The sequence below is a fragment of the Bos grunniens genome, chromosome 8, assembly GCF_055505025.1.
Source record: "Bos grunniens cultivar Pamir isolate PY7600 chromosome 8, Bosgru_T2T1.0, whole genome shotgun sequence".
Classification (NCBI taxonomy): domain Eukaryota; kingdom Metazoa; phylum Chordata; class Mammalia; order Artiodactyla; family Bovidae; genus Bos; species Bos grunniens.
The window spans coordinates 62,407,018-62,431,482 of record NC_141172.1 but is presented as its reverse complement, the minus strand read 5'-3'; the positions used below and the strand labels follow the sequence as shown (position 1 = coordinate 62,431,482).

Genomic DNA, 24,465 nt, shown 5'->3' with positions numbered 1-24,465 from the left:
TCCTAAGTTGCTTTGTTGTTGGTGAAATGTTTCTCTAAATATTCTTGATACTCAAACAAAAAACAAAAACAAACATTCATTGATTGATTTTTCAACCCTAAATATAATTGCGTACAAGCGGATAGCAGGAATAAGGGAGGAAACTTCCCAAGCAAAGCTAATTAGTAGCAGGGCCCAGTGACCACACAGGAAAATGCTGGTGCAGCTCTCCACTACTCATTATGGGTTTGGTCGGCATCAATCTTCTGTCTGCCAGAACTGTCTTATCCCATCCTGGAAGGTGCTGACAACTCTCATCGGCTCAGGCTGACACTGCAGGAAGGGTGTGAGGAGGGTGCAGGAAGTGTGGGAGGAGAGCGCAGGGCGGGACTTCTTCCTCCAGTACAGGCTGAGGGGAGAATCCTGGTTTATACGTCACCACCATGGGGACGGAGAACCTTGGCCCCACAGAATCTTGCATTTACAGGAGAACTGAATTGTACTGAAGGGGTTCATACCATATTCCTGCCTGTTGAGCAGTGGCTTCATCCCATAAAAAGAAATAATCTGATGTCTACTTCTGAATGAATACATTTCTGAAAGTTTCAGGCACTTTACAGTTTTTAAAATATTTCCTAAAAACAGAAGTTATCATTGAACAAGTGCCAGCAATGTGCCAGGTCCTAACAAGCTACCACCTCATTTAATCCTCACAATGACCCTGCAAGGTAAGAACTACTATTATACCATTTTATAGGACAGGGAGCCAAGGTTGAAACTGGTTAAGCTCTATGCTCAAGGCTATACAGCTGTAAAGTGTTGGAGCTGGGATTCTAGGCTATGCGGTGTGACCCAGAACCAGGGTCTACATAGACATATTTAAAACAACCCTGGGAGGAAAGAAAATGGAGACACATGCCTACTATATGCTGGCTGCTACATGAGGTTCTGTGCTACACGTGATCTCATTCATTCCTCACCATTCCTCTGATTTAAATGTGCTATGCTAAGTCACTTCAGTTGTGTCCAACTCTTTGCAACTCTGTGGACTGTAGCCCACCAGGCTCCTCTGTCAATGAGATTCTCCAGGCAAGAATACTGGAGTGGGTTGCCATGCCCTACTCCAGAGAATCTTCTGGACCTAGGAATTGAACCTAAGTCTCTTATGTCTCCTGTACTGGCAGGCGGGTTCTTTACCACTAGTGCCATCCGGGAAGCCCTGATTTAAGTGTAGATAAACTCATTTACAGATGAGAAACCAAGAATCAGAAGACAAGTGACTTGTCCAAGGTGTCGTGACAGGTTATGGTAAAGCTCACCTACAGCCGCAGACCCCGTACCTCAGTGCCTTGTAGACTACAGTAAACCTCGGCCTCCAGCCTGGCTTGCGTGCTGCCAGGGGGAACGCCAGCTGTTCCCTGACTCACTCTCCCCATAGAGATGATGTTTCCAGTCTCCCTCACAAGCAGCTGTTGCCAAGTGACCCTGTTCTACTCAATGGGATGTAAGGGTGACTTCCAAGTGGACTCCCAGTCCCCTGGAAACCCTTCCACTGACAGGAGTAAACAGGAGGTGAAGAACCAGCCTGCCATGCCATCCTTGAGAAAGGGGAAACTCAGGACAGCAGGAGCCGGGCCCTAACACCATGGAGCTGCCACACTTGCCTTAGTCTATTATCCCAGATTTGCAACAGGAGAGAGAAATCAACTTTTATCTCATGTAAATCACTGTTATTTTGTGTTTCTGTGAGAGCAGCACACCTACCAGTCAGGACAGATACACAGGCTCTGAGGTCAGACAGACCAGCCTCAGGGCCTGAAGCGGCAGATAAGCAGCGGCTCTACCTTAAGGGGGTGCCCAGAGGTTGGTGACTGGGTCGGAAACAGGCTCAGCACCACACCCACAGCTCTCCCTGTGGTAAGGCCCTGACATTTCCCCTCACTTAAGCTTATCTGACTACTGCTTAACTGATACCACTAACCCCAGCCGGGCAAGGCCACAGCAGCCCCTACACATATCCTCCATTTATCCTCACCCCCCATCCCTGCTCCCCAACCCCCAGCATCAGTCAGCCTGTCTCAACAGGGCAGCACAGAGTCTCCCCAAGACCTAGCAACCTTACAGCTCTCCCAACAGCCCTCAGGCAGCTCCCTGCAGGCTCCTATTTAAGCTAAATTCCTTCTATTGTCCTCCGAAGCCCCACCTGACCTGGCCCCATCCACCCCACAATCCCAACCCCCAGGTCACCCTCCACTGGCTGGTGGTCTGACCCTGAGAATGGCTGCTTGTTTTAGCTTCTGCACCTGCTGCTCCCAGCCTGGCCCCCCTGCCCAGACCCTCACTGGGCTGCCTCCTTATTCATACTGTTGTGGTTATTCAGTCGTGTTCGACTCTTTGCAACCCCATGAACTGCAGCACACCAGGCTTCCCTGTCCTTCACTGTCCCTGGAGTTTGCAGCTTTTGGCTTTAAAGAGGTCTCCCTGATTTCCATCAGATAGAGTAGTCCTGGTCCCCACGCTCTAGGTGTTCTCCTATTCCCATTATTCTTTCAGGGCACTTTCTACTCATGCTGTAGTATAGTATCATGTTCTATTATGGTATGCTGTATATTGTATTATGTGATGTACGTGTGATATATATATATATATATATATAGTGTTTATTATGTGATGCATGTGTTATGTTCTTCATGTGTTTACTGACCATCTCAATCCACAGCTCTGGAATGTGAGTTTTATGAGGGCAGGGATTTATCTTGTGTCCCACGGAATCCCCAGCACCCAGCAAACGCTCAAAAAAAAGCTTCCTGAATAATAAAGGGCCAGCCTCGGACTGCATGTGAATTGCTGGATCCCAGGTCACCGGTCAGGCCTGCAGGAACACCGACCATCCTTTCAATGGAATGTCTCGCCCTGGCTTCAGTTCTTCTGTCTGGACTGCCCCTTTTCTATTTCACCTCAAAGTCAGTATCTTCAAGGCCAAAGCCCTGTGGTTTTTCCAGTTTAAGGAGGGCACCACCACTTACCCGGAGACCCAGGCCGGAAGCCCGAGTGTCCTCCTCACAGCTTAGCCAGGCCTGTAGATGTTGCCTCCTGAATATCCTCCTCCCACCTGCCTGCCCTCCCCATCCCTCCAACCTGGTCACCTCCATGGCCCCCTCATCTCCCTGCAGAGCTTCCCAGTACCCCATTCTCCACACTCCAGTCCAGAGGGTTTCCCCAAAGAGCAGACGGGTCTCTTGCTTGAAATTCTGCCTTGATCTCTCCCTCAGGACAAAGCCCCAACTCCTCAGGCTTGCGTATAAGTCCTGCACCCTCTTCCTGTTCCTGCCTGCAGCAGCCAGCTCTCTGTCCTTCCTGAACTACTTGCAGATCCTACACAGTCCACACAGCACTGCAACTCTAAGGCTTTCCATATCCTGTGGCCTCCACTTGAAACGCCCTCCCTCCTCATTTGCAGTCCACAAACTGCCCAGCCTTCAAGACTATGGTCAACCACCTGCTCCTGAGCACCCAGGTGGGTGAGTGCTCCCTCTCTGCCTCCTATAGCACTGAGTGGTAGAGCACTCTGCCATCATGTCTGCATCCCCCTACCCAGCTCTGAGCTCCCTGAGGGCAGGGGCCAGGCACAGGGAGACACAGGAAGCCCATCTTCCCCGGCCTGTTCTATGCACCCATGTCACACCCGCCTCACAGGCACAGTCACCAAAGGGCAGGCTCCTCCAAGGGCCCAAGTCAGGGGCTCACCTCGATCACTGTAGTCATCTACAAGGATAACTTCTTCTAGCAGGGTGTCTGGGGATGTCTCGAGGACACTGTAAACCGTCCGAAGGAGAGTTGACCAGGCTTCATTATAAAACGCTATGACGACAGATGTTGTGGGCAATTCATCGTAATTATATTTCTTCTCTTTGCACCTGTAAATACAACACAATTTCAGGAATTAAGACCCTACTGGTGACTTGTATACCAGGCCCAGGCTGGTGCTGGGTTTGGAGTGAATGGAACACAGGTCATGGTCTCAGGGCCTCCCTCTGGGGAATGGTAAATAACCTGCTGGGATCTTCCAGTCACCCATGATCCAGTAGGAATCCCAGCAGATTCTTTAAAAGGTTCTAAAATGATACCTAATGAGCTTGACCTGCAGGATGCTGTTTCTAAACTTTAAAGCGATTTTCAGATTTATGCAACATTCAAACTCAGCAGACTCAGAAAGGAGAGGGTACTGTCAATTCTCCCCGCCTAACACCTACCTCTCCCATCTGTCCACGCCTTTCCAACCCCACGGCTGGACCTCTGCTCAGACTGCATCCTTTATTTCTTTTTTTTAAAGGCCTTTTTGATGTGGACCATTTTTAAAGTCTTTGTTGAATATGTTCACCCTTTCTTTAAATTGAATAAATTTCATTTGGAAAACCTCACTGTCATTATTTCCACCATTTCTCTTTGGATCTGTGCACATGTGGAACTAAATGTTAGCTTTTCTTTGTTTTAAAGATTTAAAAAGTCTTTAGGTTTCAGAAAAATACATTTTTTTCATGTAGTACAAGCAATTAGTTCTTTCTGATGCTTCTAGTGGGCTATGGCAGCTTTTCTATGCAACCTGTCTACTACTCAGAGGTATGCTAAATCCAGACATAATTAAGCACTAGCTGTGTATTAAATCATTTCATGGCCTCCATAGTCTCAGAAGGTAGGTACTATTACCAGAGAAACACTTATATGTGGAATCTAAAATATGACACAAATGAACATATTTACAAAACACAAACAGACTCACAGACAGAGAAAACAAACTTATGGCTACCCCACGGGAAAGCAGGAGAGGGAGGAATAAATTCGGAGTTTGGGATTAGCAAATACAAACTACTATAAACAAAGGAGATTAACAACAAGGTCTTACTATATAGCACAGGGAACTGTATTCAATATCCTGTAATAAACCAAAATGGAAAAGAATAACTAAATCATTTTGATGTATACTAGAAATTAATGCAACACTGTAAATCAACTATATTTCAATTTAAAAAAAAAAGACAAAACATCCTTTAAATGCATTCTCCTTCATGAATTTCAATATATCCTCCTGAACATCTCTAAATTTGTATCCAGGAAAAACATTTCCCTCTTTTTCTGGGCAATAAAAAGCTGTGTATTGTTCAATTAGACAAAGGCAGACATGTATCACTCAGGGTTCTACTTCTGGAAAGACAAAGAGAGTTCAGAACCAAATTTACTATGAAATCATAGTAAGCCATCTTTGCCTTAACTTTCTGGTATAATCCATATGCTTTGTGAAGGCAGGGGCAGAGTTGTGTTTTACTCTGTATTTTCTGCATGCTTTGCACTGTATCTAGTAATAATAGTAATATTTATTGAGTGTTTACTATATGATAGGCAGTGTGCTAAACATTCCACAAACATTATTCCTTATAATCTTCTTTATAATCTTCATAAAAACCCTTCTGGATGAGGATACCATAATCTCCACCAGTATAATATATGTCTATGTATTTTATGGTTATGAGTAAATGGGTGTGGCAAACACCTCCTGATCTTTTATGTTTATATTTAGGTTATCACATAAACATCTTTAACACAATGAAAATTTACCTCCTTTGGAGAACAGGCCAAGAAGGTCACAGTGGACACAGGTGTGTTTTATTGGCCCAGAATGCTTTCTCCTTTCTTCACCTTACTGTACTTTGATTTCCCTTTCAGGAACCATGCCTCCTGGACTCTCAAGCTGTATGTTTTGTGCAGGGCTGGACATATACACACATATGGATACATACACAAATATACACATCCCTCTTTGGGAAGGTTACATGTCCCAGGTCCGGCCAATCAACATTTTCCTGATGACATAAGTTGAGTCCCTATATCCAGGGCCCAGAATAATCTGAATCCAGTTCAAATCCTAGATCTTTCTGTCATAGAAGTCAATATATTTTCTTTTATGTTTAAGTCAGTCTGAACTGACTTAGTCAGTCTAATCAAAAGAACCCTATGTAAAAGAGAAAGTTTTTTGTTTTTTTTTTAAGTGAATATAGGACTTCCATGAGCTTTCCTGGTAGCTCAGATGATAAAGAATCTGCCTGCAATGCGTGAGATGTGGGTTTGAATCCTGGTTTGGGAAGATTCTCCTGGAGAAGGGAACGGCAACCCACTCCGGTATTCTTGCCTGGAGAATCCTCATGGACAGAGGAGCCTGACAGGCTACAGTCCATGGGGTTGCAAAGAGTCAGACATGACTGAGTGACTTTCACTTTCATTCTTTCACTTTCTTTAGGACTTCCACTCATGGCAGTATCAAAGATCAGGCTTTTCTGGTGGCTCAGATGGTGGCTCTGCCCAGATTTGATCACTGGGTCAAGAAAATCCCCTGGAGAAGGAAATGGCTACTCACTCCAGTTTTCCTGACTAGAGAATTCCATGAACAGAGGAGCCTGGTGGATACAGTCCATGGGGTCGAAAAACAGTCAGACACGACTGAGCGACTAACACTTTCACACGTAGTAAAGGACACTCAAAAAATTCTTGATAAAATACTTTTAAAAAACTTTTAAATGTATGGATCAGCTTACAGAAAACAAAAGAAGTCCTCAGAGTCCAGGAACAACAAGAAAATATATATATACCTGGATATTAGAAGTAGCAGACACAGAGCATGAATAAGTATGCTTCTTATGATTAAATAAATAAGAGAACCTCAAACGAAGGACAAAGAAACAAAAATGACAGGAAAATTAACTCAGTATAGATAGACATCTCACAGTGATGGAGCAAGCCAGGGGACAGTGGAATACTATCTTCAAATGCCAAACTATCAACATGGAATTAAATACCTAACCTATTTTTCAAGAACAAGAACAAAAAAAGAAAACATTTTCAGATAAGTAAAACTGAATGTTTAAAACAATAACTTTGCTTACAGCAAGAAATACATGATATATTTCAGGAAGAAGAAAAGAATTCCAGAAAGATCTCCAAGATACAAAGACCACCATTCAGGAAAGAATGATGAGAAGAAAAAATAAACTTGTGGATAAATGTAAACAAATATTGCATTAAAAAAAATGTTTAATGTATTGATTTAAAAAGCAAGACAGAATTAAAATACTGGAATAAAATGACATACAAACTGGGAAAGAAAGTGATCAATGTTAAAGCATTCCAAGATCCACTGATTAATTTAGACCTTTTTGAGTTGAATATATAAATATATACTTTCTTTTTGTTGTTGTTTTTTCAATTTTTAATTTTTTAAAATTTTAATTGAAGGCTAATTACTTTACAGTATTATGGTGGTTTTGTCATACATTCACATGAATCAAGCCATGGTTGTACATGTATTCCCCATCCTGACCCTCCCTATCCCATCTCTCAGGGTCATCCCAGCGCACCAGCCCTGAGCACCCTGCCTCATGCATCGAACCTGGACTGGTGATCTATTTCACATATATACATGTTTCAATGCTATTCTCTCAAATTATCCCACCCTCGCCTTCTCCCACAGAGTCCAACAGTCTGTTTTTTATATCTGTGTCTCTTTTACTGTCTTGCATATAGAGTCATCGTTACCATCTTTCTCAATTCCATATATATGCATTAAATATACTGTATTGGTGTTTTTCTTTCTGACTTACTTCACTCTGTATAATAGGCTCCAGTTTCATTCACCTCATTAGAACTGATTCAAATGCATTCTTTTTAATAGCTGAATAATACTCCATTGTGTATATGTACCACAGCTTTCTTATCCATTCGTCTGCCGATGGACATCTAGGTTGCTTCCATGTCCTGGCTATTGTAAACAGTGCTGCGATGAACATTGGGGTATATATGTCTCTTTCAATTCTGGCTTCCTCGATGTGTATGCCCAGCAGTGGGATTGCTGGGTCATATGGCAGTTCTATTTCCAGCTTTTTAAGCAATTTCCACACTGTTCTCCATAGCCGCTGTACTAGTTTGCATTCCCACCAACAGTGTAAGAGAGTTCCTTTTTCTCTGCACTCTCTTCAGCATTTATTGTTTGTAGACTTTTTGATAGCAGCCATTCTGACTGGCATGAGATGGTACCTCATGGTGGTTTTGATTTGCATTTCTCTGATAATAAGTGATGTTGAGTATCTTTTCATGTGTTAGCCATCTGTATGTCTTCTTTGGAGAAATGTCTATTTAGTTCTTTGGCCCATTTTTTGATTGGGTCGCTTATTTTTCTGGAATTGAGCTGCAGGAGCTGCTTGTATATTTTTGAGATTAATTCTTTGCCAGTTGTTTCGTTTGCTATTATTTTCTCCCATTCTGAAGGCTGTCTTTTCACCTTGCTTATAGTTTCCTTCATTGTGCAAAAGCTTTTAAGTTTAATTAGGTCCCATTTGTTTATTTTTGCTTTTATTTCCATTACTCTGGGAGGTGAGTCATAGAGGATCCTGCTGTGATTTATGTCAGAGAGTGTCTTGCCTATGTTTTCCTCTAGGAGTTTTACGGTTTCTGGTCTTACATTTAGATCTTTAATCCATTTTGAGTTTATTTTTGTGTATGGTGTTAGAAAGTGTTCTAGTTTCATTCTTTTAAAGTGGTTGACCAGTTTTCCCAGCACCACTTGTTAAAGAGGTCGTCTTTTCCCCATTGTATATTCTTGCCTCCTTTGTCAAAGATAAGGTATCCGTAGGTACATGGACTTATCTCTGGGCTTTCCATTTTGTTTCATTGATCTATGTTTCTGTCTTTGTGCCAGTACCATACTGTCTTGGTGACTGTTGCTATGTAGTATAGCCTGAAGTCAGGCAGGTTGATTTCTCCAGTTCCATTCTTCTTTCTCAAGGTTGCTTTGGCTATTCGAGGCTTTTTGTAATTCCATACAAATTGTGAAATTATTTGTTCTAATTCTCTGAAAAATACCATTGGTAGCTTGATAGGGATTGCACTGAATTTATAGATTGCTTTGGGTAGTATACTCATTTTCACTATGTTGATTCTTCCAATCCATGAACATGGTATATTTTTCCATCTATTTGTGTCATCTTTGATTTCCTTCATCAGTGTTTTATAGTTTTCTATATATAGGTCTTTTGTTTCTTTAGGTAGATTTATTCCTAAGTATTTTATTCTTTTTGTTGCAATGGTGAATGGAATTGTTTCCTTAATTTCTCTTTCTGTCTTGTCAATGTTAGTGTATAGGAATGCAAGAGATTTCTGTGTGTTAATTTTATATCCTGCAACTTTATTGTATTCATTAACTAGCTCTAGTAATTTTCTGGTGACATCTTTAGGGTTTTCTATGTAGAGAATCATGTCATATGCAAACAGTGAGAGTTTTACTTCTTCTTTTCCAATCTGGAGTCCTTTTCTTTCTTTTTCTGCTCTGATTGCTGTGGCCAAAAATGCCAAAACTATGTTGAATAGTAGTGGTGAGAGTGGGCATCCTTGTCTTGGTCCTGACTTTAGGGGAAATGCTTTCAATTTTTCACCATTGAGGATAATGTTTGCTGTAGATTTATCATATATGGCTTTTATTATGTTGAGGTATGTTCCCTCTATGCCTGCTTTCTGGAGGGTTTTTATTATAAATGGATGTTGAACTTTCAAATTTACCACTAAAGATTGGAAAGAGATAATTGTCAAATCAGTAGAGTCAGAAAAATAGAAGCAGAAGGGGAGGAAAACCTCTGTCAATTCAAAAAAGCATTATAAAAAAAGAAAAAAAAACATAGAAAAAGCATAATAAACAGAAAGCATAAATAAGATGGCATAATCAAACACTAAGGTTTCAGTAAGCACAGTAAGTATAAATGGACATAAATATTTAGTTAAAGATTGTCAGTCTGGATTTTTTTTTTCAGTGACAACACAAAATCCAGCAACATGTTGATTAGAGACATGCCTAAAATCTAAGGTCACAGAAGAAGTGAAAGGATAGGAGAAGGCATCATGAAACTTCTAACTAAAAAGAACCTGTTCTATAGGCTTAAAGTACTGATTCAAAGAATGGAACCATACTGACAACCACAAGATGGGTCTAATAAGACCCAGTAAAACAGCCTCAGTTTACAACTTTACTGGGAAAGCAGAGAAACAAGTCTAATAAGCTCCACCCCATGTGTAATATGTTTTTCCAAAGGTAATGTTGTTAAGAGAACAGACAAGCAGGCTATCTCTCGCAAAAAGAGAAATCCCAACCACCTCCCTGCAAGACACAAACATTACCTTTTGCTGAATTATCTGCTTGGAGCTATGTAGAAACTCTTTGCCATCCTAGCACCCAAGTCCTAGTCCTTAAACTCAGACACACACCTGCAACTATAGCACTAATGAGGCTAAAACCAGGGCAAAACATTCGAGAAATGCAAAAACCTGTGTGTATTATTTACACACTTTTCTAACCAGTGGTTCACAACTCGTCAGCGATGGCAGAGAACAGCTGACATTCACACGCGTGGCATCCCCATACGTGTGCGGTGGAACTGCATAGCCCCAAGGGTGTCGTCACTCCAACTTTCTAGCCTGCTAAAATAACAGGTCGGAATGCAAATGAGAATGACAGAAGATGATTATCTCAAGAACTGATCAATGAAAACTGAAACTTTCTCCAAGTATTGGTACATTATTAGCCACCATCTATTTTGTAAACTGGATGTGATTTCACCACTAGTCTCAGCTGCATTTAACTTGTTATCAATCCCCATTTTATCTAATTCTGGTATTCTCCCACACCCTCAAAAACACCCATCCTTCCTCTTTGGAGTGAGAAATTCACAGGCTCTCAGTTTTCAACCCTAGTTACACATCAGCCCCAGCCTCGGCCCAACTCAAAACTCTTCCTAATTTTTCTGGGGTCCCTTACATAACTGTTCAGTTTCCCAAGGCCACAAACCTAGCTACCTGATTCCCCACTTTGGCCTGTCACCATCTCAGAGTGAAAATTCCCTCTCTTTGCCAGGCTCAAATATGACAGTATTTGTGAAAGAGTTTTTCAAACCCTATACTTTCTAAATTACCATGCAAAGACGTTCTGTCATCCTCCTCCTCCTCCTTTTCCTCCTCGATTCAGTGCTATAACTAAAAATAAATAAATAAAAGCTGTTACCTAATCCACTGGCGTGTGAATAATGAGCCTTGCAGAAGGGCAGGGGTCTACGTCAAATCTCAAGGAATTAGAGTCGATATTTCCAAGTGTCTCTAGCAGCTATCAAGGCTTGCAGACACCAGAAGAACCAAGCCAAACAGTCCCATGGTAGCTCCTAACTCTTTGCCTATGATAACAGGTTTATCCCCTGTTGGTTAAAAATGTGTGTGGGCCTTGTATTTACTCATGTCTGAATATGTTCTCACTCACACACCCATATATATCTTTTTCAAAATCTATTTTGTATACCTAAAAGTCTAGAAGGATACACAGCAAAATGTTAACAGTGGTTCTCCTCAGGGTGGTACGTTAATGGATGATTTTTCATTTTCGCTTCCCTGTATATGAAAAATTTTCTAGAGTGAACATGTACTGTTTTGGTAATTAAAATTAATGGATAAATAACTGCCTCCATCTTGAAAGGGAGGAGGGAATAAAAGACCTCAGTTCTAGATTGACTCTGCTACAGATCTGTGTGTTACTTTGGGGGCACAGATTATCCTCTCTAATAAGACTGGATGCTCCCTCAGGGCCATTTCTGCTATGACTTTCAAGGATCCTAACCACACCTCTGCTTGTTACTAATTATAGTTCCAACCCTCCATGACCCTGACTGAACTCCTAAGCTGCTACTCCAGTTTCTAAAGCTAAAATCTCAAGACCTTATCAGGTCCTCCAAGCCTGTATGGAATAAACAAGTGAGTCTTCATGAAAGGCCCTGACACTACTGGCTACACCTCAGTTATATCAGAAGGCCTGGCTGGGCTGAGACTAACACAGATAGAGCTCACCTTTCCAGCTAGGCAAGAATAACCCAACAGGCTTTGCTGCAGGAATTAAAAGGCAAGAGGCCTTCACATTCCTTATCATGCTGGGTTTGGATTAACTTCCCAGGGTCAAAGCAACAGCAGGATCTATAAGCAAATCCTGACAGGACACAGGGCAGCTGTGTCACCATGGAGACGGGATACCATAAACCCCACAATGTTTCAAAGAGATTTCACAACCTCCAATGATAAAGGAAGTCAGAACCTGGAAAAGAAAAACTTTATGACCACTCCCTGGATGACTGTTAATAGCACCCTCCTGAGGGTACTGTTGGCAGTACAAATAAGAACCGAGTACACAGTGCGCTCCCAGGTATCAGGTGTTTCATCAACTCCTAGCTTGTGTTTCTACTCATCCCTTATTTTGTAGATTGGGAAGCTGAGGCTCAGAGAGGCCAGATAACTTGCCCAACATCACAGAGCTGATGAGCAAAAGAGCCAGGGTTTTATCTCATAGGAACTGGGTCTGAACCCTGAGTCTGACCTGAAAGCTTCCCCTAGACCTTGCCTCCTCAGTGAGTACCCCTGGAGTTTCAAGGAGATAAACATGTGTTTAACCATTTGGTTGAAGGGGAGGAACTGCTACCAACCCTAACAAACAAAGCTCTACTCAAAAAGATAAACATTGAAGATGCCTAAGGTAAAAGCATAGGCTAGACACAAGTAGATCCTGAAAAGCAGTGGAGACAGTGAGGTGCTAACCATTTACACTTTCCGATGGCTGCAGAGCTGGGTCTCTCCCTGCAGACATCCATGCTCTCTCTGGCCAAGAATCCACAGGGCAGTTCCCTAAAATCCCAATCAGCACAGTGCCCAAGGGGCCAGGAGGGCCACGTCCCCCAAGCCCAGTTAGTCACTTTCCAGCTCTGGGCCCTTGAGTGAGTCATCTGACCTAAGCCTATTTCCACACCTGTAAGCAGGAAGGACAAGGAGCAGGGAAGGGTGGTGCCTGGTGCACACAGCAGCTGTCCCACTGGCTTCTCCCAGAATCTCCTCTCTGAGCCCTCTTTCCCACCAAGTCTTTCAGGAGGGGACTCCAGCAGGGACCTGAAAGACCCCTGCCAAAAGAGCAAAGGTGATAGGCCAGGCTCCACCCGCCAGTCTGTTCCCTTCCTAACTAAGCCCTGGGCACAACCCCTCCAGCCAACAGCTCCAACAGGAATGAGGCCTCTGACCACACAGGTCCCACAGCTGTGTCACCCACAGGAGCAAGCTAGGCTGAACCAGTGCCAGAAGGACCCCTTCCCACCAGCTGCTCCTCCCTGTCTTCCTTGCAAAGCTGAGGAATCCAGCTCCCAGAGAGGGGGAAGGAGGCTTGCTGCTTCTGACCTGCCCTTCTTGCTGCCCTGACCTTTCACCTCACCTGCCCGGGGCTCCCTTCACTCCTGGTTCATTTATGGGCCCTGGCCCACACAGGTAAGTGAGTGAAGCCTGTCTGAAACCCACGGGTCCTTAGTTTAGCCAGAGTAGAAGATTTCAGGAGGAATTAGACTGGGGGTTGGGGGTCCCTTACAACCCAAGAAGGGCGCCCTAAGGGTCTCATACTAAACCTGTCTGCAGATTTGTCGGTTTCCGAGATTTTTTTTTATTTTTATTTTTTGGTCACTTTTAAAAACTTTCCTGGTAGCTCAGTCGGTAGAGAATCTGTCTGCAGTCCAGAAGACCGGGGTTCGATCCCTGGGTCGGGAAGATCCCCTGGAAAAGGAAATGGCAAACCACTCCAGTATCCTTGCCTGGTAAATCCCATAGACAGAGAAGCCTGATGGGCTGCGGTCCTTGGGGTGGCAAAGACTCGGGTACGACTGAGCGACTAACACTTTTAAAACTTTCTTCACTCCCAGCCCCCTGTGAACACTTTCACTGCCCACTTGCGAGTGAGTCAACAAGACACGAGATCCCCAGGTCTTTGGAGAGCCGTGTCCCACCCCGTCACTTCACCGCCGCGGAAACTGAGACGCGGAGACTCAGCGGGCGATGCTCCTCCCGCCACCTGCGGACTCACAGAGGGTTCCAGCGCTCGGGCAGGCGGCGGTGCAGCGAGATGCGGTCGCTGAGGTAGATGTTGATCTGGTGTAGCCGCACGCTCTCCTCCTGCAGCCGCAGCTCCTCGCCCTGCAACTGCAGCCGCACTGCCTCGCCGTGGGCGCCCAGAGCGTCCTCGGGCACCGGCGGCCGCGGCAGGACCGGGTCGCGCCGCCCGGAGCGCTGGGTGCGTCGGAGTCCAGGCTCGGCCGCCCCGGCCCCGCGCCGCGCCCGCAGCACCGAGGCCAGCCCGGCCAGTGCTAGCAACGCCAACAGTGCCAGCAGCGCCTCCCGGCCGCGCCGCAGCCCTCGCGGGCAGCGTCTCCGCGCCGCACGCCCCAACATGCGCCCGCCAGCTGCGGCCAGCGCCCGGCGCGCCCCAGGCGGCAGCGCAGCCCGAGACCCGGATCCCGGAACCACCGCGCCGCCCCGCCCCCTCCCCGCCCCACCTGCGCCCCGCCCCCTTCCCGCCCAGCCCTCCTGCAGAGGGGGCGAATATTTGCAGGGTCCCCTCGGAGAAGGCAATGGCACCCTACTCCAGTACTCTTGCCTGGAAAATCCCATGGACGGAGGAGCCTGGAAGGCTGCAGTTCATGGGGTCGCGAAGAGCCGGACACGACCGAGCGACTTCCCTTTCACTTTTCCCTTTCACGCATTGGAGAAGGAAATGGCAACCCACTCCAGTGTTCTTGCCTGGAGAATCCCAGGGACGGGGGAGCCTGTTGGGCTGCCGTCTATGGGGTCGCACAGAGTCGGACACGACTGAAGCGACTTAGCTGCAGCAGCAGCAGCAGCACGCCGGCTAGCTGAGACGCGGACCTTCCTCGCCGAACTGTGGGCTTTAATAAAAAGGTATAGACTTAGTTCAGCTCCTGGCACGTCGTAAGTACTCCGTAAGTGTTGGGCTGAGACGCGGACCTTCCTCGCCGAACTGTGGGCTTTATTAAAAAGGTATAGACTCAGTTCAGCTCCTGGCACGTCGTAAGTACTCCGTTAAGTGTTGGGTGAATACGCTGTGCTGCTGCTGCTGCTAAGTCGCTTCAGTCGTGTCCGACTCTGTGCGACCCCATAGACGGCAGCCCACCAGGCTCTGCCGTCCCTGGGATTCTCCAGGCAAGAACACTGGAATGGGTTGCCATTTCCTTCTCCAATGCATGAAAGTTAAAAGTGAAAGTGAAGTCGCTCAGTCATGTCCGACTCTTCGCAACCCCATGGATTGCAGCCTACCAGGCTCCTCCGTCCATGCGATATTCCAGGCAAGAGTGCTGGAGTGGTTTGCCATTGCCTTCTTCGATGCGCTGTGCAGGGCGCTACAAATTTCACTGCCATTATCTCCTCTGACCTTTGTGCTGTTGTGTGCTTAGTCGCCCATCGTGTCCTACTCTTTGCGACCCCATGGACTGTAGCCCACCAGGCTCCTCCATCCATGGGGATTCTCCAGGTAACGATACTGGAATGGGTTGCCACACCCTCCTCCAGGGGATCGTCCCAACCGAGATCGAATGTAGGTCCAATAAGAGAGGATTGGACTACTCCGTTTTACAGATGAGGAGACCCAAGCACAGTGAGGCTAATTGACTCCAGGCTATTTCATTGAGGCCTGCAGGTATACCGACCTAGGACTTATTGCTCCCATACCTTGCATAACAAACCCTCCACTGGCTCCCTGTTAGTCAATACCTACTCTGTTTCCTATTCTTCACTTTACAGATGCCTCCAAGAAAAATGGCAACCCACTCCAGTATTCTTGCCTGGAAAATCCCATGGACGGAGGAGCCTGGTGGGCTACAGTCCATGGGGTCGCAAAGAGTCGGACAGGACTGAGCGACTTCACTTTCACTTTCTTTCCAAGAAACTGATCAAAGGAATGAACTATCCCTTGAGAAAAACATGCATAGGCACCCATAACATGATTGCATACATCCCCAGGCCTTCATGTTAAGTACCCTGGGCCTTGGCTCCAGGTTTTCCCTAGGGAAGCTTGCTGGAAATATTTAATAGGGTCTAAATTATAGTGAGGCATGAGGCTCTCTCCAAGGTGGAAAATTCAAATGTGGGCCAAATAAGCCTAAGTAATCAAAATAAACAATAGTTTTCAAAATCAAAATGAATGCCAAAAGTCCATGATGAACAAAATATCAAAATCTTAAAAGCAAAATCTGACCCTGTGCTTACACAGCTCACCTTACTCACCTCATCCTAATACCAGCCCAGATTCTATATCTTGATTATAGTGGGGATTACATGGATATATACATATCTAAAAATTCACCAAGTTCTCATTTAAAACCTGTGCACTAGACCTATGAAAGTTATATCTTGGTGTTTTAAAAGCAAAAAATAAAGAGATACATAAAAAGAACAAAAAATAAAGCAGATTCCCTAGCCTCCAGGACAAGTGCTGAAGTCCTCAGTTTGCCAGGAGAGGCCCCCAGAATGTGACTCCAAATTCTGTAAGCCTATCACTGGGGGTAGAGGAGGCATGGTTTCCAGGCCTTTGCACAGGCTGTTCTCTCTGTTGGAAAAGCTTTTTCCCACCTAACAAACTCCTACCCATCCTTCAAGGCCCTGCCAAAAGCCAGCTCCTCCATGAAGCCTTCAGCAATTCCATAGCTTTTTAGGTAAACATATTTGAAGTTCACATTATCCTTTTGTATATTAGTCAGAGTTCCACACAAGAAACAAAGCAGTAAAAGATATATTGAGATTTATTGCAAGAAACTGGCTTATGCAGTTGTGGAGACTGGTCAAGCAAGTTCAAAATCTGTAGAGCAGGCCATCAGGAAGGACGGGCTGAAACTCTGTGACAGTCCACAGGCAGAATTTATTTTCTAGGGCAATCTTAGTTCTGCTCATCAGGGCTTTAACTGATGAAATCATGCTCACCTAAACAACCTCCTTCCTTAAAGTCAACTGATCATAAATGTTAATCATATCTACAAAATGCCTTCAAGACAACATCTAGATTATTGTTTGACTGAATAACTGAGGATTAAAGCCGAGCCAAGGGGTCGGGAAGATCCCCTGGAGAAGGAAATGGCAATCCACTCCAGTACTATTGCCTGGAAAATCCCATGGACAGAGGAGCCCGGTAGGCTACAGTCCATGGGGTCGCAAAGAGTCAGACACAACTGAGCGACTTCACTTTTCACTTTCAAGGTGACACGTCAAACCGGCCACGTCTATTAGTTTCCGAGAACTGACATATCAAAGTACCACAAACTAGGTGGCTAAAAACAACACAGATTTATCCCCTCAGTTATGGAGGCTGCTGCTGCTAAGTCGCTTCAGTTGTGTCCGACTCTGTGCGACCCCATAGACGGCAGCCCACCAGGCTCCCCGTCCCTGGGATTCTCCAGGCAAGAACACTGGAGTGGGTTGCCATTTCCTTCTCCAATGCATGAAAGTGAAAAGTGAAAGTGAAGTCACTCAGTCATGTCCGACTCTTTGCGTCCCCATGGACTGCAGCCTATCAGGCTTCTCTGCCCATGGGATTTTCCAGGCAAGAGTACGGGAGTGGGGTGCCATTGTCTTCTCCGTTCTGGAGGCTAGAGATCTGTAATCAGTCTTATTAGCAGGGCCACAGTCTCCCTGACGACTCCAGGGGAGAATCTCTTTCACCCTTGTCAGCCATCCTTGGCATTCCTTGACTGCTTTACTCCAATCTCTGCCTCCATACTCATATGACACTCTTATGATTTTGCCTCTTTGTCCCTTCTACTTATCTTCTAAGGGCTCTGGTCATTGGATGTGGGCCACTCTAATAAAGGCAGAATCTACAGGGCAAAGACTAATAGAGTTTTGCCAAGAAAATGCACTGGTCATAGCAAACACCTTCTTCCAACAACACAAGAGAAGACTCTACACATGGACATCACCAGATGGTCAATACTGAAATCAGATTGATTATATTCTTTGCAGCCAAAGATGGAGAAGCTCTATACAGTCAACAAAAACAAGACCAGGAGCTGACTGTGGCTCAGATCATGAACTCCTTATTGCCAAATTCAGACTTAATTGAAGAAAGGAGGGAAACCCACTAGACCATTCAGGTATGACCTAAATCAAATCCCTTATGATTATACAGTGGAAGTGAGAAATAGATTTAAGGGCCTAGATCTGATAGATAGAGTGCCTGATGAACTACGGACTGAGGTTCATGACATTGTACAGGAGACAGGGATCAAGACCATCCCCATGGAAAAGAAATGCAATAAAGCAAAATGGCTGTCTGGGGAGGCCTTACAAATAGCTGTGACAAGAAGAGAAGTGAAAAGCAAAGGAGAAAAGGAAAGATATAACCATCTGAATGCAGAGTTCCAAAGAATAGCAAGAAGAGATAAGAAAGCCTTCCTCAGCAATCAATGCAAAGAAATAGAGGAAAACAACGGAATGGGGAAGACTAGAGATCTCTTCAAGAAAATTAGAGATACCAAGGGAATATTTCATGCAAAGATGGGCTCGATAAAGGACAGAAATGGTATGGACCTAACAGAAGCAGAAGATATTAAGAAGAGGTGGCAAGAATACACAGAAGAACTGTACAAAAAAGATCTTCACAACCCAGATAATCACGAAGGTGTGATCACTGACCTAGAGCCAGACATCCCGGAATGTGAAGTCAAGTGGGCCTTAGAAAGCCTCACTATGAACAAAGCTACTGGAGGTGATGGAATTCCAGTTGAGCTATTTCAAATCCTGAAAGATGATGCTGTGAAAGTGCTGCACTCAATATGCCAGCAAATTTGGAAAACTCAGCAGTGGCCACAGGACTGGAAAAGGTCAGTTTTCATTCCAATCCCAAAGAAAGGCAATGCCAAAGAATGCTCAAACTACCGCACAATGGCACTCATCTCACACGCTAGTAAAGTAATGCTCAAAATTCTCCAAGCCAGGCTTCAGCAATACATGAACCATGAACTTCCAGATGTTCAAGCTAGTTTTAAAAAAGGCAGAGGAACCAGAGATCAAATTGCCAACATCTGCTGGATCATGGAAAAAGCAAGAGAGTTCCAGAAAAACATCTATTTCTTCTTTATTGACTATGCCAAAGCCTTTGACTGTGTGGATCACAATAAACTGTGGACAATTCTGAAAGAGATGGGAATACCAGACCACCTGACCTGCCTCTTGAGAAATGTGTATGCAGGTCAGGAAGCAACAGTTAGAACTGGACATGGAACAATAGACTGGTTCCAAATAGGAAAAGGAGTACGTCAAGGCTATATATTGTCACCCTGCTTATTTAACTTATATGCAGAGTACATCATGAGAAACGCTGGACTGGAAGAAACACAAGCTGGAATCAAGATTGCCAGGAGAAACATCAATAACCTCAGATATGCAGATGACACCACCCTTATGGCAGAAAGTGCAGAGGAACTAAAAAGCCTCTTGATGAAAGTGAAAGTGGAGAATGAAAAAGTTGGCTTAAAGCTCAACATTCAGAAAATGAAGATCATGGCACCCGGTCCCATCACTTCATGGGAAATAGATGGGGAAACAGTGGAAACAGTGTCAGACTTTATTTTTTGGGGCTCCAAAATCACTGCAGATGGTGACTGCAGCCATGAAATTAAAAGATGCTTACTCTTTGGAAGGAAAGTTATGACCAACCTAGATAGCATATTCAAAAGCAGAGACATTACTTTGCCAACAAAGGTCCGTCTAGTCAAGGCTATGGTTTTTCCTGTGGTCATGTATGGATGTGAGAGTTGGACTGTGAAGAAGGCTGAGCGCCGAAGAATTGATGCTTTTGAACTGTGGTATTGGAGAAGACTCTTGAGAGTCCCTTGGACTGCAAGGAGATCCAACCAGTCCATTCTGAAGGAGATCAGCCCTGGGATTTCTTTGGAAGTAATAATGCTAAAGCTGAAACTCCAGTACTTTGGCCACCTCATGGGAAGAGTTGACTCATTGGAAAAGACTCTGATGCTGGGAGGGATTGGGGGCAGGAGGAGAAGGGGACAACAGAGGATGAGATGGCTGGATGGCATCACTGACTTGATGGACGTGAGTCTGAGTGAACTCCGGGAGTTGGTGATGGACAGGGAGGCCTGGCGTGCTGCGATTCATGGGGTTGCAAAGAGTCGGACACGACTAAGCAACTGAACTGAACTGAACTGAACCTTGTGGTTACACAGCTCACCTCATTCATCTCACCCTAATGCCAGCCCTGATCCTATATCTTGATTATAGTGTAATCTTAACTTGATTACATCTGTAAAGATCTTTGAGAGGGAGGGGCACAATTCAATGCTCTTGCTACATTGTGTGCTAAGTCGCTTCAGTCGTGTCTGACTTTTTAGGACCCTATGGATCTTTATGACCCTACAGACTGTAGCCCGCCAGGCTCCTCTGTCCATGTGATTCTCCAGGCAAGAATACTGGAATGGGTTGCCATGCCCTTCTCCAGGGGATCATACCCACATTTCTTATGTCTCCTGCCTTGGCAGGTGCGCTCTTTACCACTACCACCACCTGGGAATGGATTGTATTTAATTCACAACCTGGCCTTGTAACAAAAAGAATGTAAAGGACTAAGGCTGAGACCTCCCTGGTAGCTCAGATGGTAAAGCGTCTGCCTGCAATGCAGGAGACCTGTGTTCAATCCCTGGGTCGGGAAGATCCCCTGGAGACGGCAATGGCAACCCACTCCAGTACTCTTGCCTGGAAAATCCCATGGAGCGAGGAGCCTGGTAGGCTACAGTCCATGGGGTTGCAAAGAGTCGGACACGACTGAGCGACTTCACTTTCACCTTTCATTAAGGCCGAGGTAACTTTATGATCCCAGAACTTGGTTCAGTGTCAGACACATCATAAGTGCTCGATTCACGGCTGACTTTGTGTCACACACTCACTTCTGTAGGCACCTATTTGAATTCAGTGGGAAAGTATTAATACTTGATGGAGGGCTCAGCCTGGTTAAGTGCAGAGAGAAGTTATTCCCAAAATGTAACAGACATGAATTCTTTAGGTCTTCTTGCTGGAAAGAACTTAGCAAATCTGTTTGGGAGTTTTCAAAATCTGCTCCCAGATATCCCAGGGGAAAACCACCCAGAAAAGTAGAAAGGAGGCTGATTGGGTGGTGCTCCAGTTCTTCTCCCTGAAATCAGAGCCTTGACACTTTATTTGCTTAATCTTTTCAACTTCTTTATTAGATTGCAGCATCCTCCTCCCTACTTACCAGAGAACTTGGTAACCAGGCCAGAGGAAGCATCTTGTTCAGGCCCACTGCTGATCAGTAGCAGAATAGGAAATAGAACAGGATAAAAAGGTGTGGCAGAGACTGCTAAATATCTGCCAAAATCCAATCTTCTCATTTTCCTTAACAGTAGAATCCTTTTTTAAAAAAAATTGCTTATTTTTCTGGACCCATGATCTTCCAAAATAGAGACTAGATTTCCCAGCCTTCCTTGCAGCTAGGCATGGCCAAGTGACTTAAGTGTGCCAGTGATGGGCCATAAATGGTGGTGTCAGATGGGTCTTCTGAGTCACGTCCTCAAAGGAAACTTCCTTACCTTTTCTTCTTCTGGCTGGATTGTGGTTATGAAGACGAGCTCAACCAACCTCCTTGGGTCATCCACTGAAAATGGTGAAACACCATGGCAGGAGTCCAGTTCCTTAACATTGTAGACACTGAACCAGTCCAGATGGCCTCCTTCCAGGCTTTGTTTATGTGAGAGAGAAATAAACTTCTATAGTATTGAAACCACTGTTTCTATCAGTTTTCTGTCCTAGGCAATCAAGTCTAATCCTCACTGATACAGAGGATTAGTTGCAAGAGAATTCTTCCCAAATCTGACTCTGATACTATGGTGATTTTAAAACCAGGTTGCAGAACCTCCCTTGTGCTCCAGTGGTGGAGAATCTGCCTGTCAATGCAGGAGACATGGGTTCGATCCCTAGTCTGGGAGGATTCTACATGCCACAGGGCAACTGAGCCTATGCGCCACAAACCACTGAACCTGCACCCTAGAGCCCTCGCCATAGCAAAAGAAGTCCACAGGCTCTAGAGCCCATGCTCTGGAACAAGAGAAGCCACCACAATAAGAAGGCCGTGCACCACAACACAAGAGTAGCCCCCGGTCACCGCACCTAGAGAATGTCCACTCACAGAAACAAGACCCAGTACAGCCAATAAATAAACAAAAATAAATAAAGCAAGGCTGCAAATTCTTTGAAACTCCCTCCCCTTGAATCAAGGCAGACTTATAAGTGCTTCAACCAATAGAATATGGTAGCAAAGAAGTTAGGTGTATACTAGAAAAGAAGTTAGCAAAGAAGTTAGGTTTAACTTCTTAGGTTAGGTATAAAAGGCCATGAAGTTTCCACCTTGGGAAACTTCACAGGCCCACTGTTCTTGGAGTCTTGAGCTGCCAGGAAAGAAATATGACTATCCTGATGCCATCATGCTAGAGAGGCCACAGGTAGACACCCAGTCAAACAGCGTCAGCTGAACCCAACCTTCAGCCACCCCTAACAGCCCAGGCATCAGACAGGTGAGTGAAGAAGCCATCTTGGAAGTGGATCCTCCTCAGTCATTTCACATCATCTCAGCTGTGTCCCCAGACATCAGACCAGAGAAGTGCTGTCTTCAAACCCCTGACCCACAGAATCCATGAACATAATATTGTCTTACACCATAAAGTTTTGGGATGGTTTGTAACACAACGATAGATAACTGGAACAAATGGGTGATTTTAATCAACATATTTCAACAGGAAATATTATTGAGCATCTGTGATGTGCCAGGTACCACACTAGGGGATAGGCATGCTATAATGAGCACATGTCAATGATAAACAAAGCTGGACTAGTTAAAGTGGGAAGAACAGATTTGAATCAGTAACACACTATTGCACTAGGAAAGAGGGTCCAGTATGAACTCATTCAACTTTGACTTGTACAGAGGTAACTGGGAGCTTTAAGTAAACTCGAAGAAGTGAAAAATTACAAAGGATTGGTCAGTGTAAATGATCAGCCCAGACATGTCTGTTGGCTGGCAGTCATCAAAGTCAGATTCTATGTTCCCACTATGGCTGGGAAACAGAGGCCCTGTCCTTTCTGATGATTGCATTTTAAAAGAATGGCTTTCAGGTCTTTGAGAAAGATACTCCTGAATTTTAGGAGATATATACACATCTTAAGGGACAGAGAAAGATTTACAACTGTAAGCCCCTTTTAGTAAATGCTGTAAGAAAAGGTGGTCAGGGGCCTCTGGTTAGGTGTTGGACAGAACAAACAGCAAATTCTTTGGATAGCCTTGAGCTTTCTTAGGCAGGCACTTAAGGGATCATAGTCTTTCTTTCTTTTTTTTTTTTTTTGCCTGATCTGCATGGCATGCAGGATCTTAGTTTCATTCCCTCCTAGGGAATCAAACCTGCTCCCCCTGCAGTGGGAACCTGGAGTCTTAACCACTGGACTGCCAAGGAAGTCCCAGGGTCATAGTCTTTGAAACTATGTTAGTGTTTAAGTCTTTTTAATGTGAGGGGAAATGGGTGGATAAAATCATTTGTGTTGAGTCTATAGCTTTTACAGCCCATGGTTGAGCCCTAGTCAAGAAGAGGGTTTGGAGGAACCTGTCTAGAGTTTGGTCATGGAGAAAATCTTTGTCATAAGACAGATACTTTTGACATCATGGTGTTGAGAGTGTGCTGAAATGGATAGATAATAAAAAAGATAACTTATTAGGATTGTGATAAGTATTTTGAAGAAAAATTACAGGGTGCTAAAAGGACTTATACTAGTAGAATCTGGTTTAAGGGTTTAGGAAGGCTTCAGGGATGGGGGAGCCTGGTGGGCTGCCATCTATGGGGTCGCACAGAGTTGGACACAACTGAAGCGACTTAGCAGCAGCAGCAGCTGTGAAGAAGTTACCTGAATGTTAAAGTGATATCAGAGATTTGAAATCATATATTGGTTAATCTGGAACTCCTTCTGCTGGTGCCCAACTCAGGGAAATTGATAGTCTTGTATCTCCTATAGAAAGTTAGAGTGTGTAAATTGGTAAACTAGTCCAAAGGTTTTTATCAGATATTCACTATTTTCAAAAGGATCACAGCCAAAAAGTTAAGAAGCAGAAGTCTGGTCTGATTCTCTCATTTTACACATGGGGAGCCTGAGACACAGAGGGGAGATGGTGTCCAACAAGTTGATGGCTCAGGCAGAGTAGGATCTAACTTGCCATCTGCTTCAATTTATAGTCTCTAGTAACTGGGCTCCCTGGAGGGTATGGCTCTTCCATGAGTCATGTCCCCCAGGGCTCCAGAGGGGAATGGGGTTTGGAGTGAACCAGGGAACGCAGCTTCGACCCAGAACTGCTGCTGGTATCAGACTAGTGGGAGATGACTCCACCCACAATAGAGTCTGCTGGTTGGAAGGCAGGTGTGATAGGAAAGGCTTGGAGCTGTGTCTTTTGGCCTCTGTCCAAACACTCAACACATTTAAGATCTGTGGTCAGATTAGAAAACAGACAAGGATTACAACTTGGATTCATTTACCAGA

At 44.7% G+C, this 24,465-nt stretch overlaps 1 protein-coding gene and 1 long non-coding RNA gene across 3 annotated transcripts in view; one reads left to right on the top strand and one right to left on the bottom strand.

Annotated features, from left to right (window-relative positions):
• Positions 1 to 6,409, top strand: part of LOC147367232 (uncharacterized) — a 71,411-nt gene extending 65,002 nt beyond the window's left edge. Inside the window, exon 3 of the long non-coding RNA XR_015169955.1 lies at positions 6,272 to 6,409. This is a non-coding gene — a long non-coding RNA (uncharacterized LOC147367232). The remainder of the gene's footprint in view (positions 1 to 6,271) is intronic.
• Positions 1 to 14,347, bottom strand: part of GALNT12 (polypeptide N-acetylgalactosaminyltransferase 12) — a 32,035-nt gene extending 17,688 nt beyond the window's left edge. For both annotated transcript variants that reach the window (XR_015169954.1, XM_086416055.1), the window contains exons 1-2: positions 13,940 to 14,347; positions 3,727 to 3,896 (exon numbers count right to left, since the gene is read on the bottom strand). Coding sequence is in view for 1 of the 2 variants with exons in the window: in XM_086416055.1 (XP_086272181.1) it covers positions 3,727 to 3,896; positions 13,940 to 14,304 (535 nt within the window). In the remaining variant the exon portion in view is untranslated. The remainder of the gene's footprint in view (positions 1 to 3,726; positions 3,897 to 13,939) is intronic.
• Between the last annotated feature and the right edge of the window lie 10,118 nt (positions 14,348 to 24,465).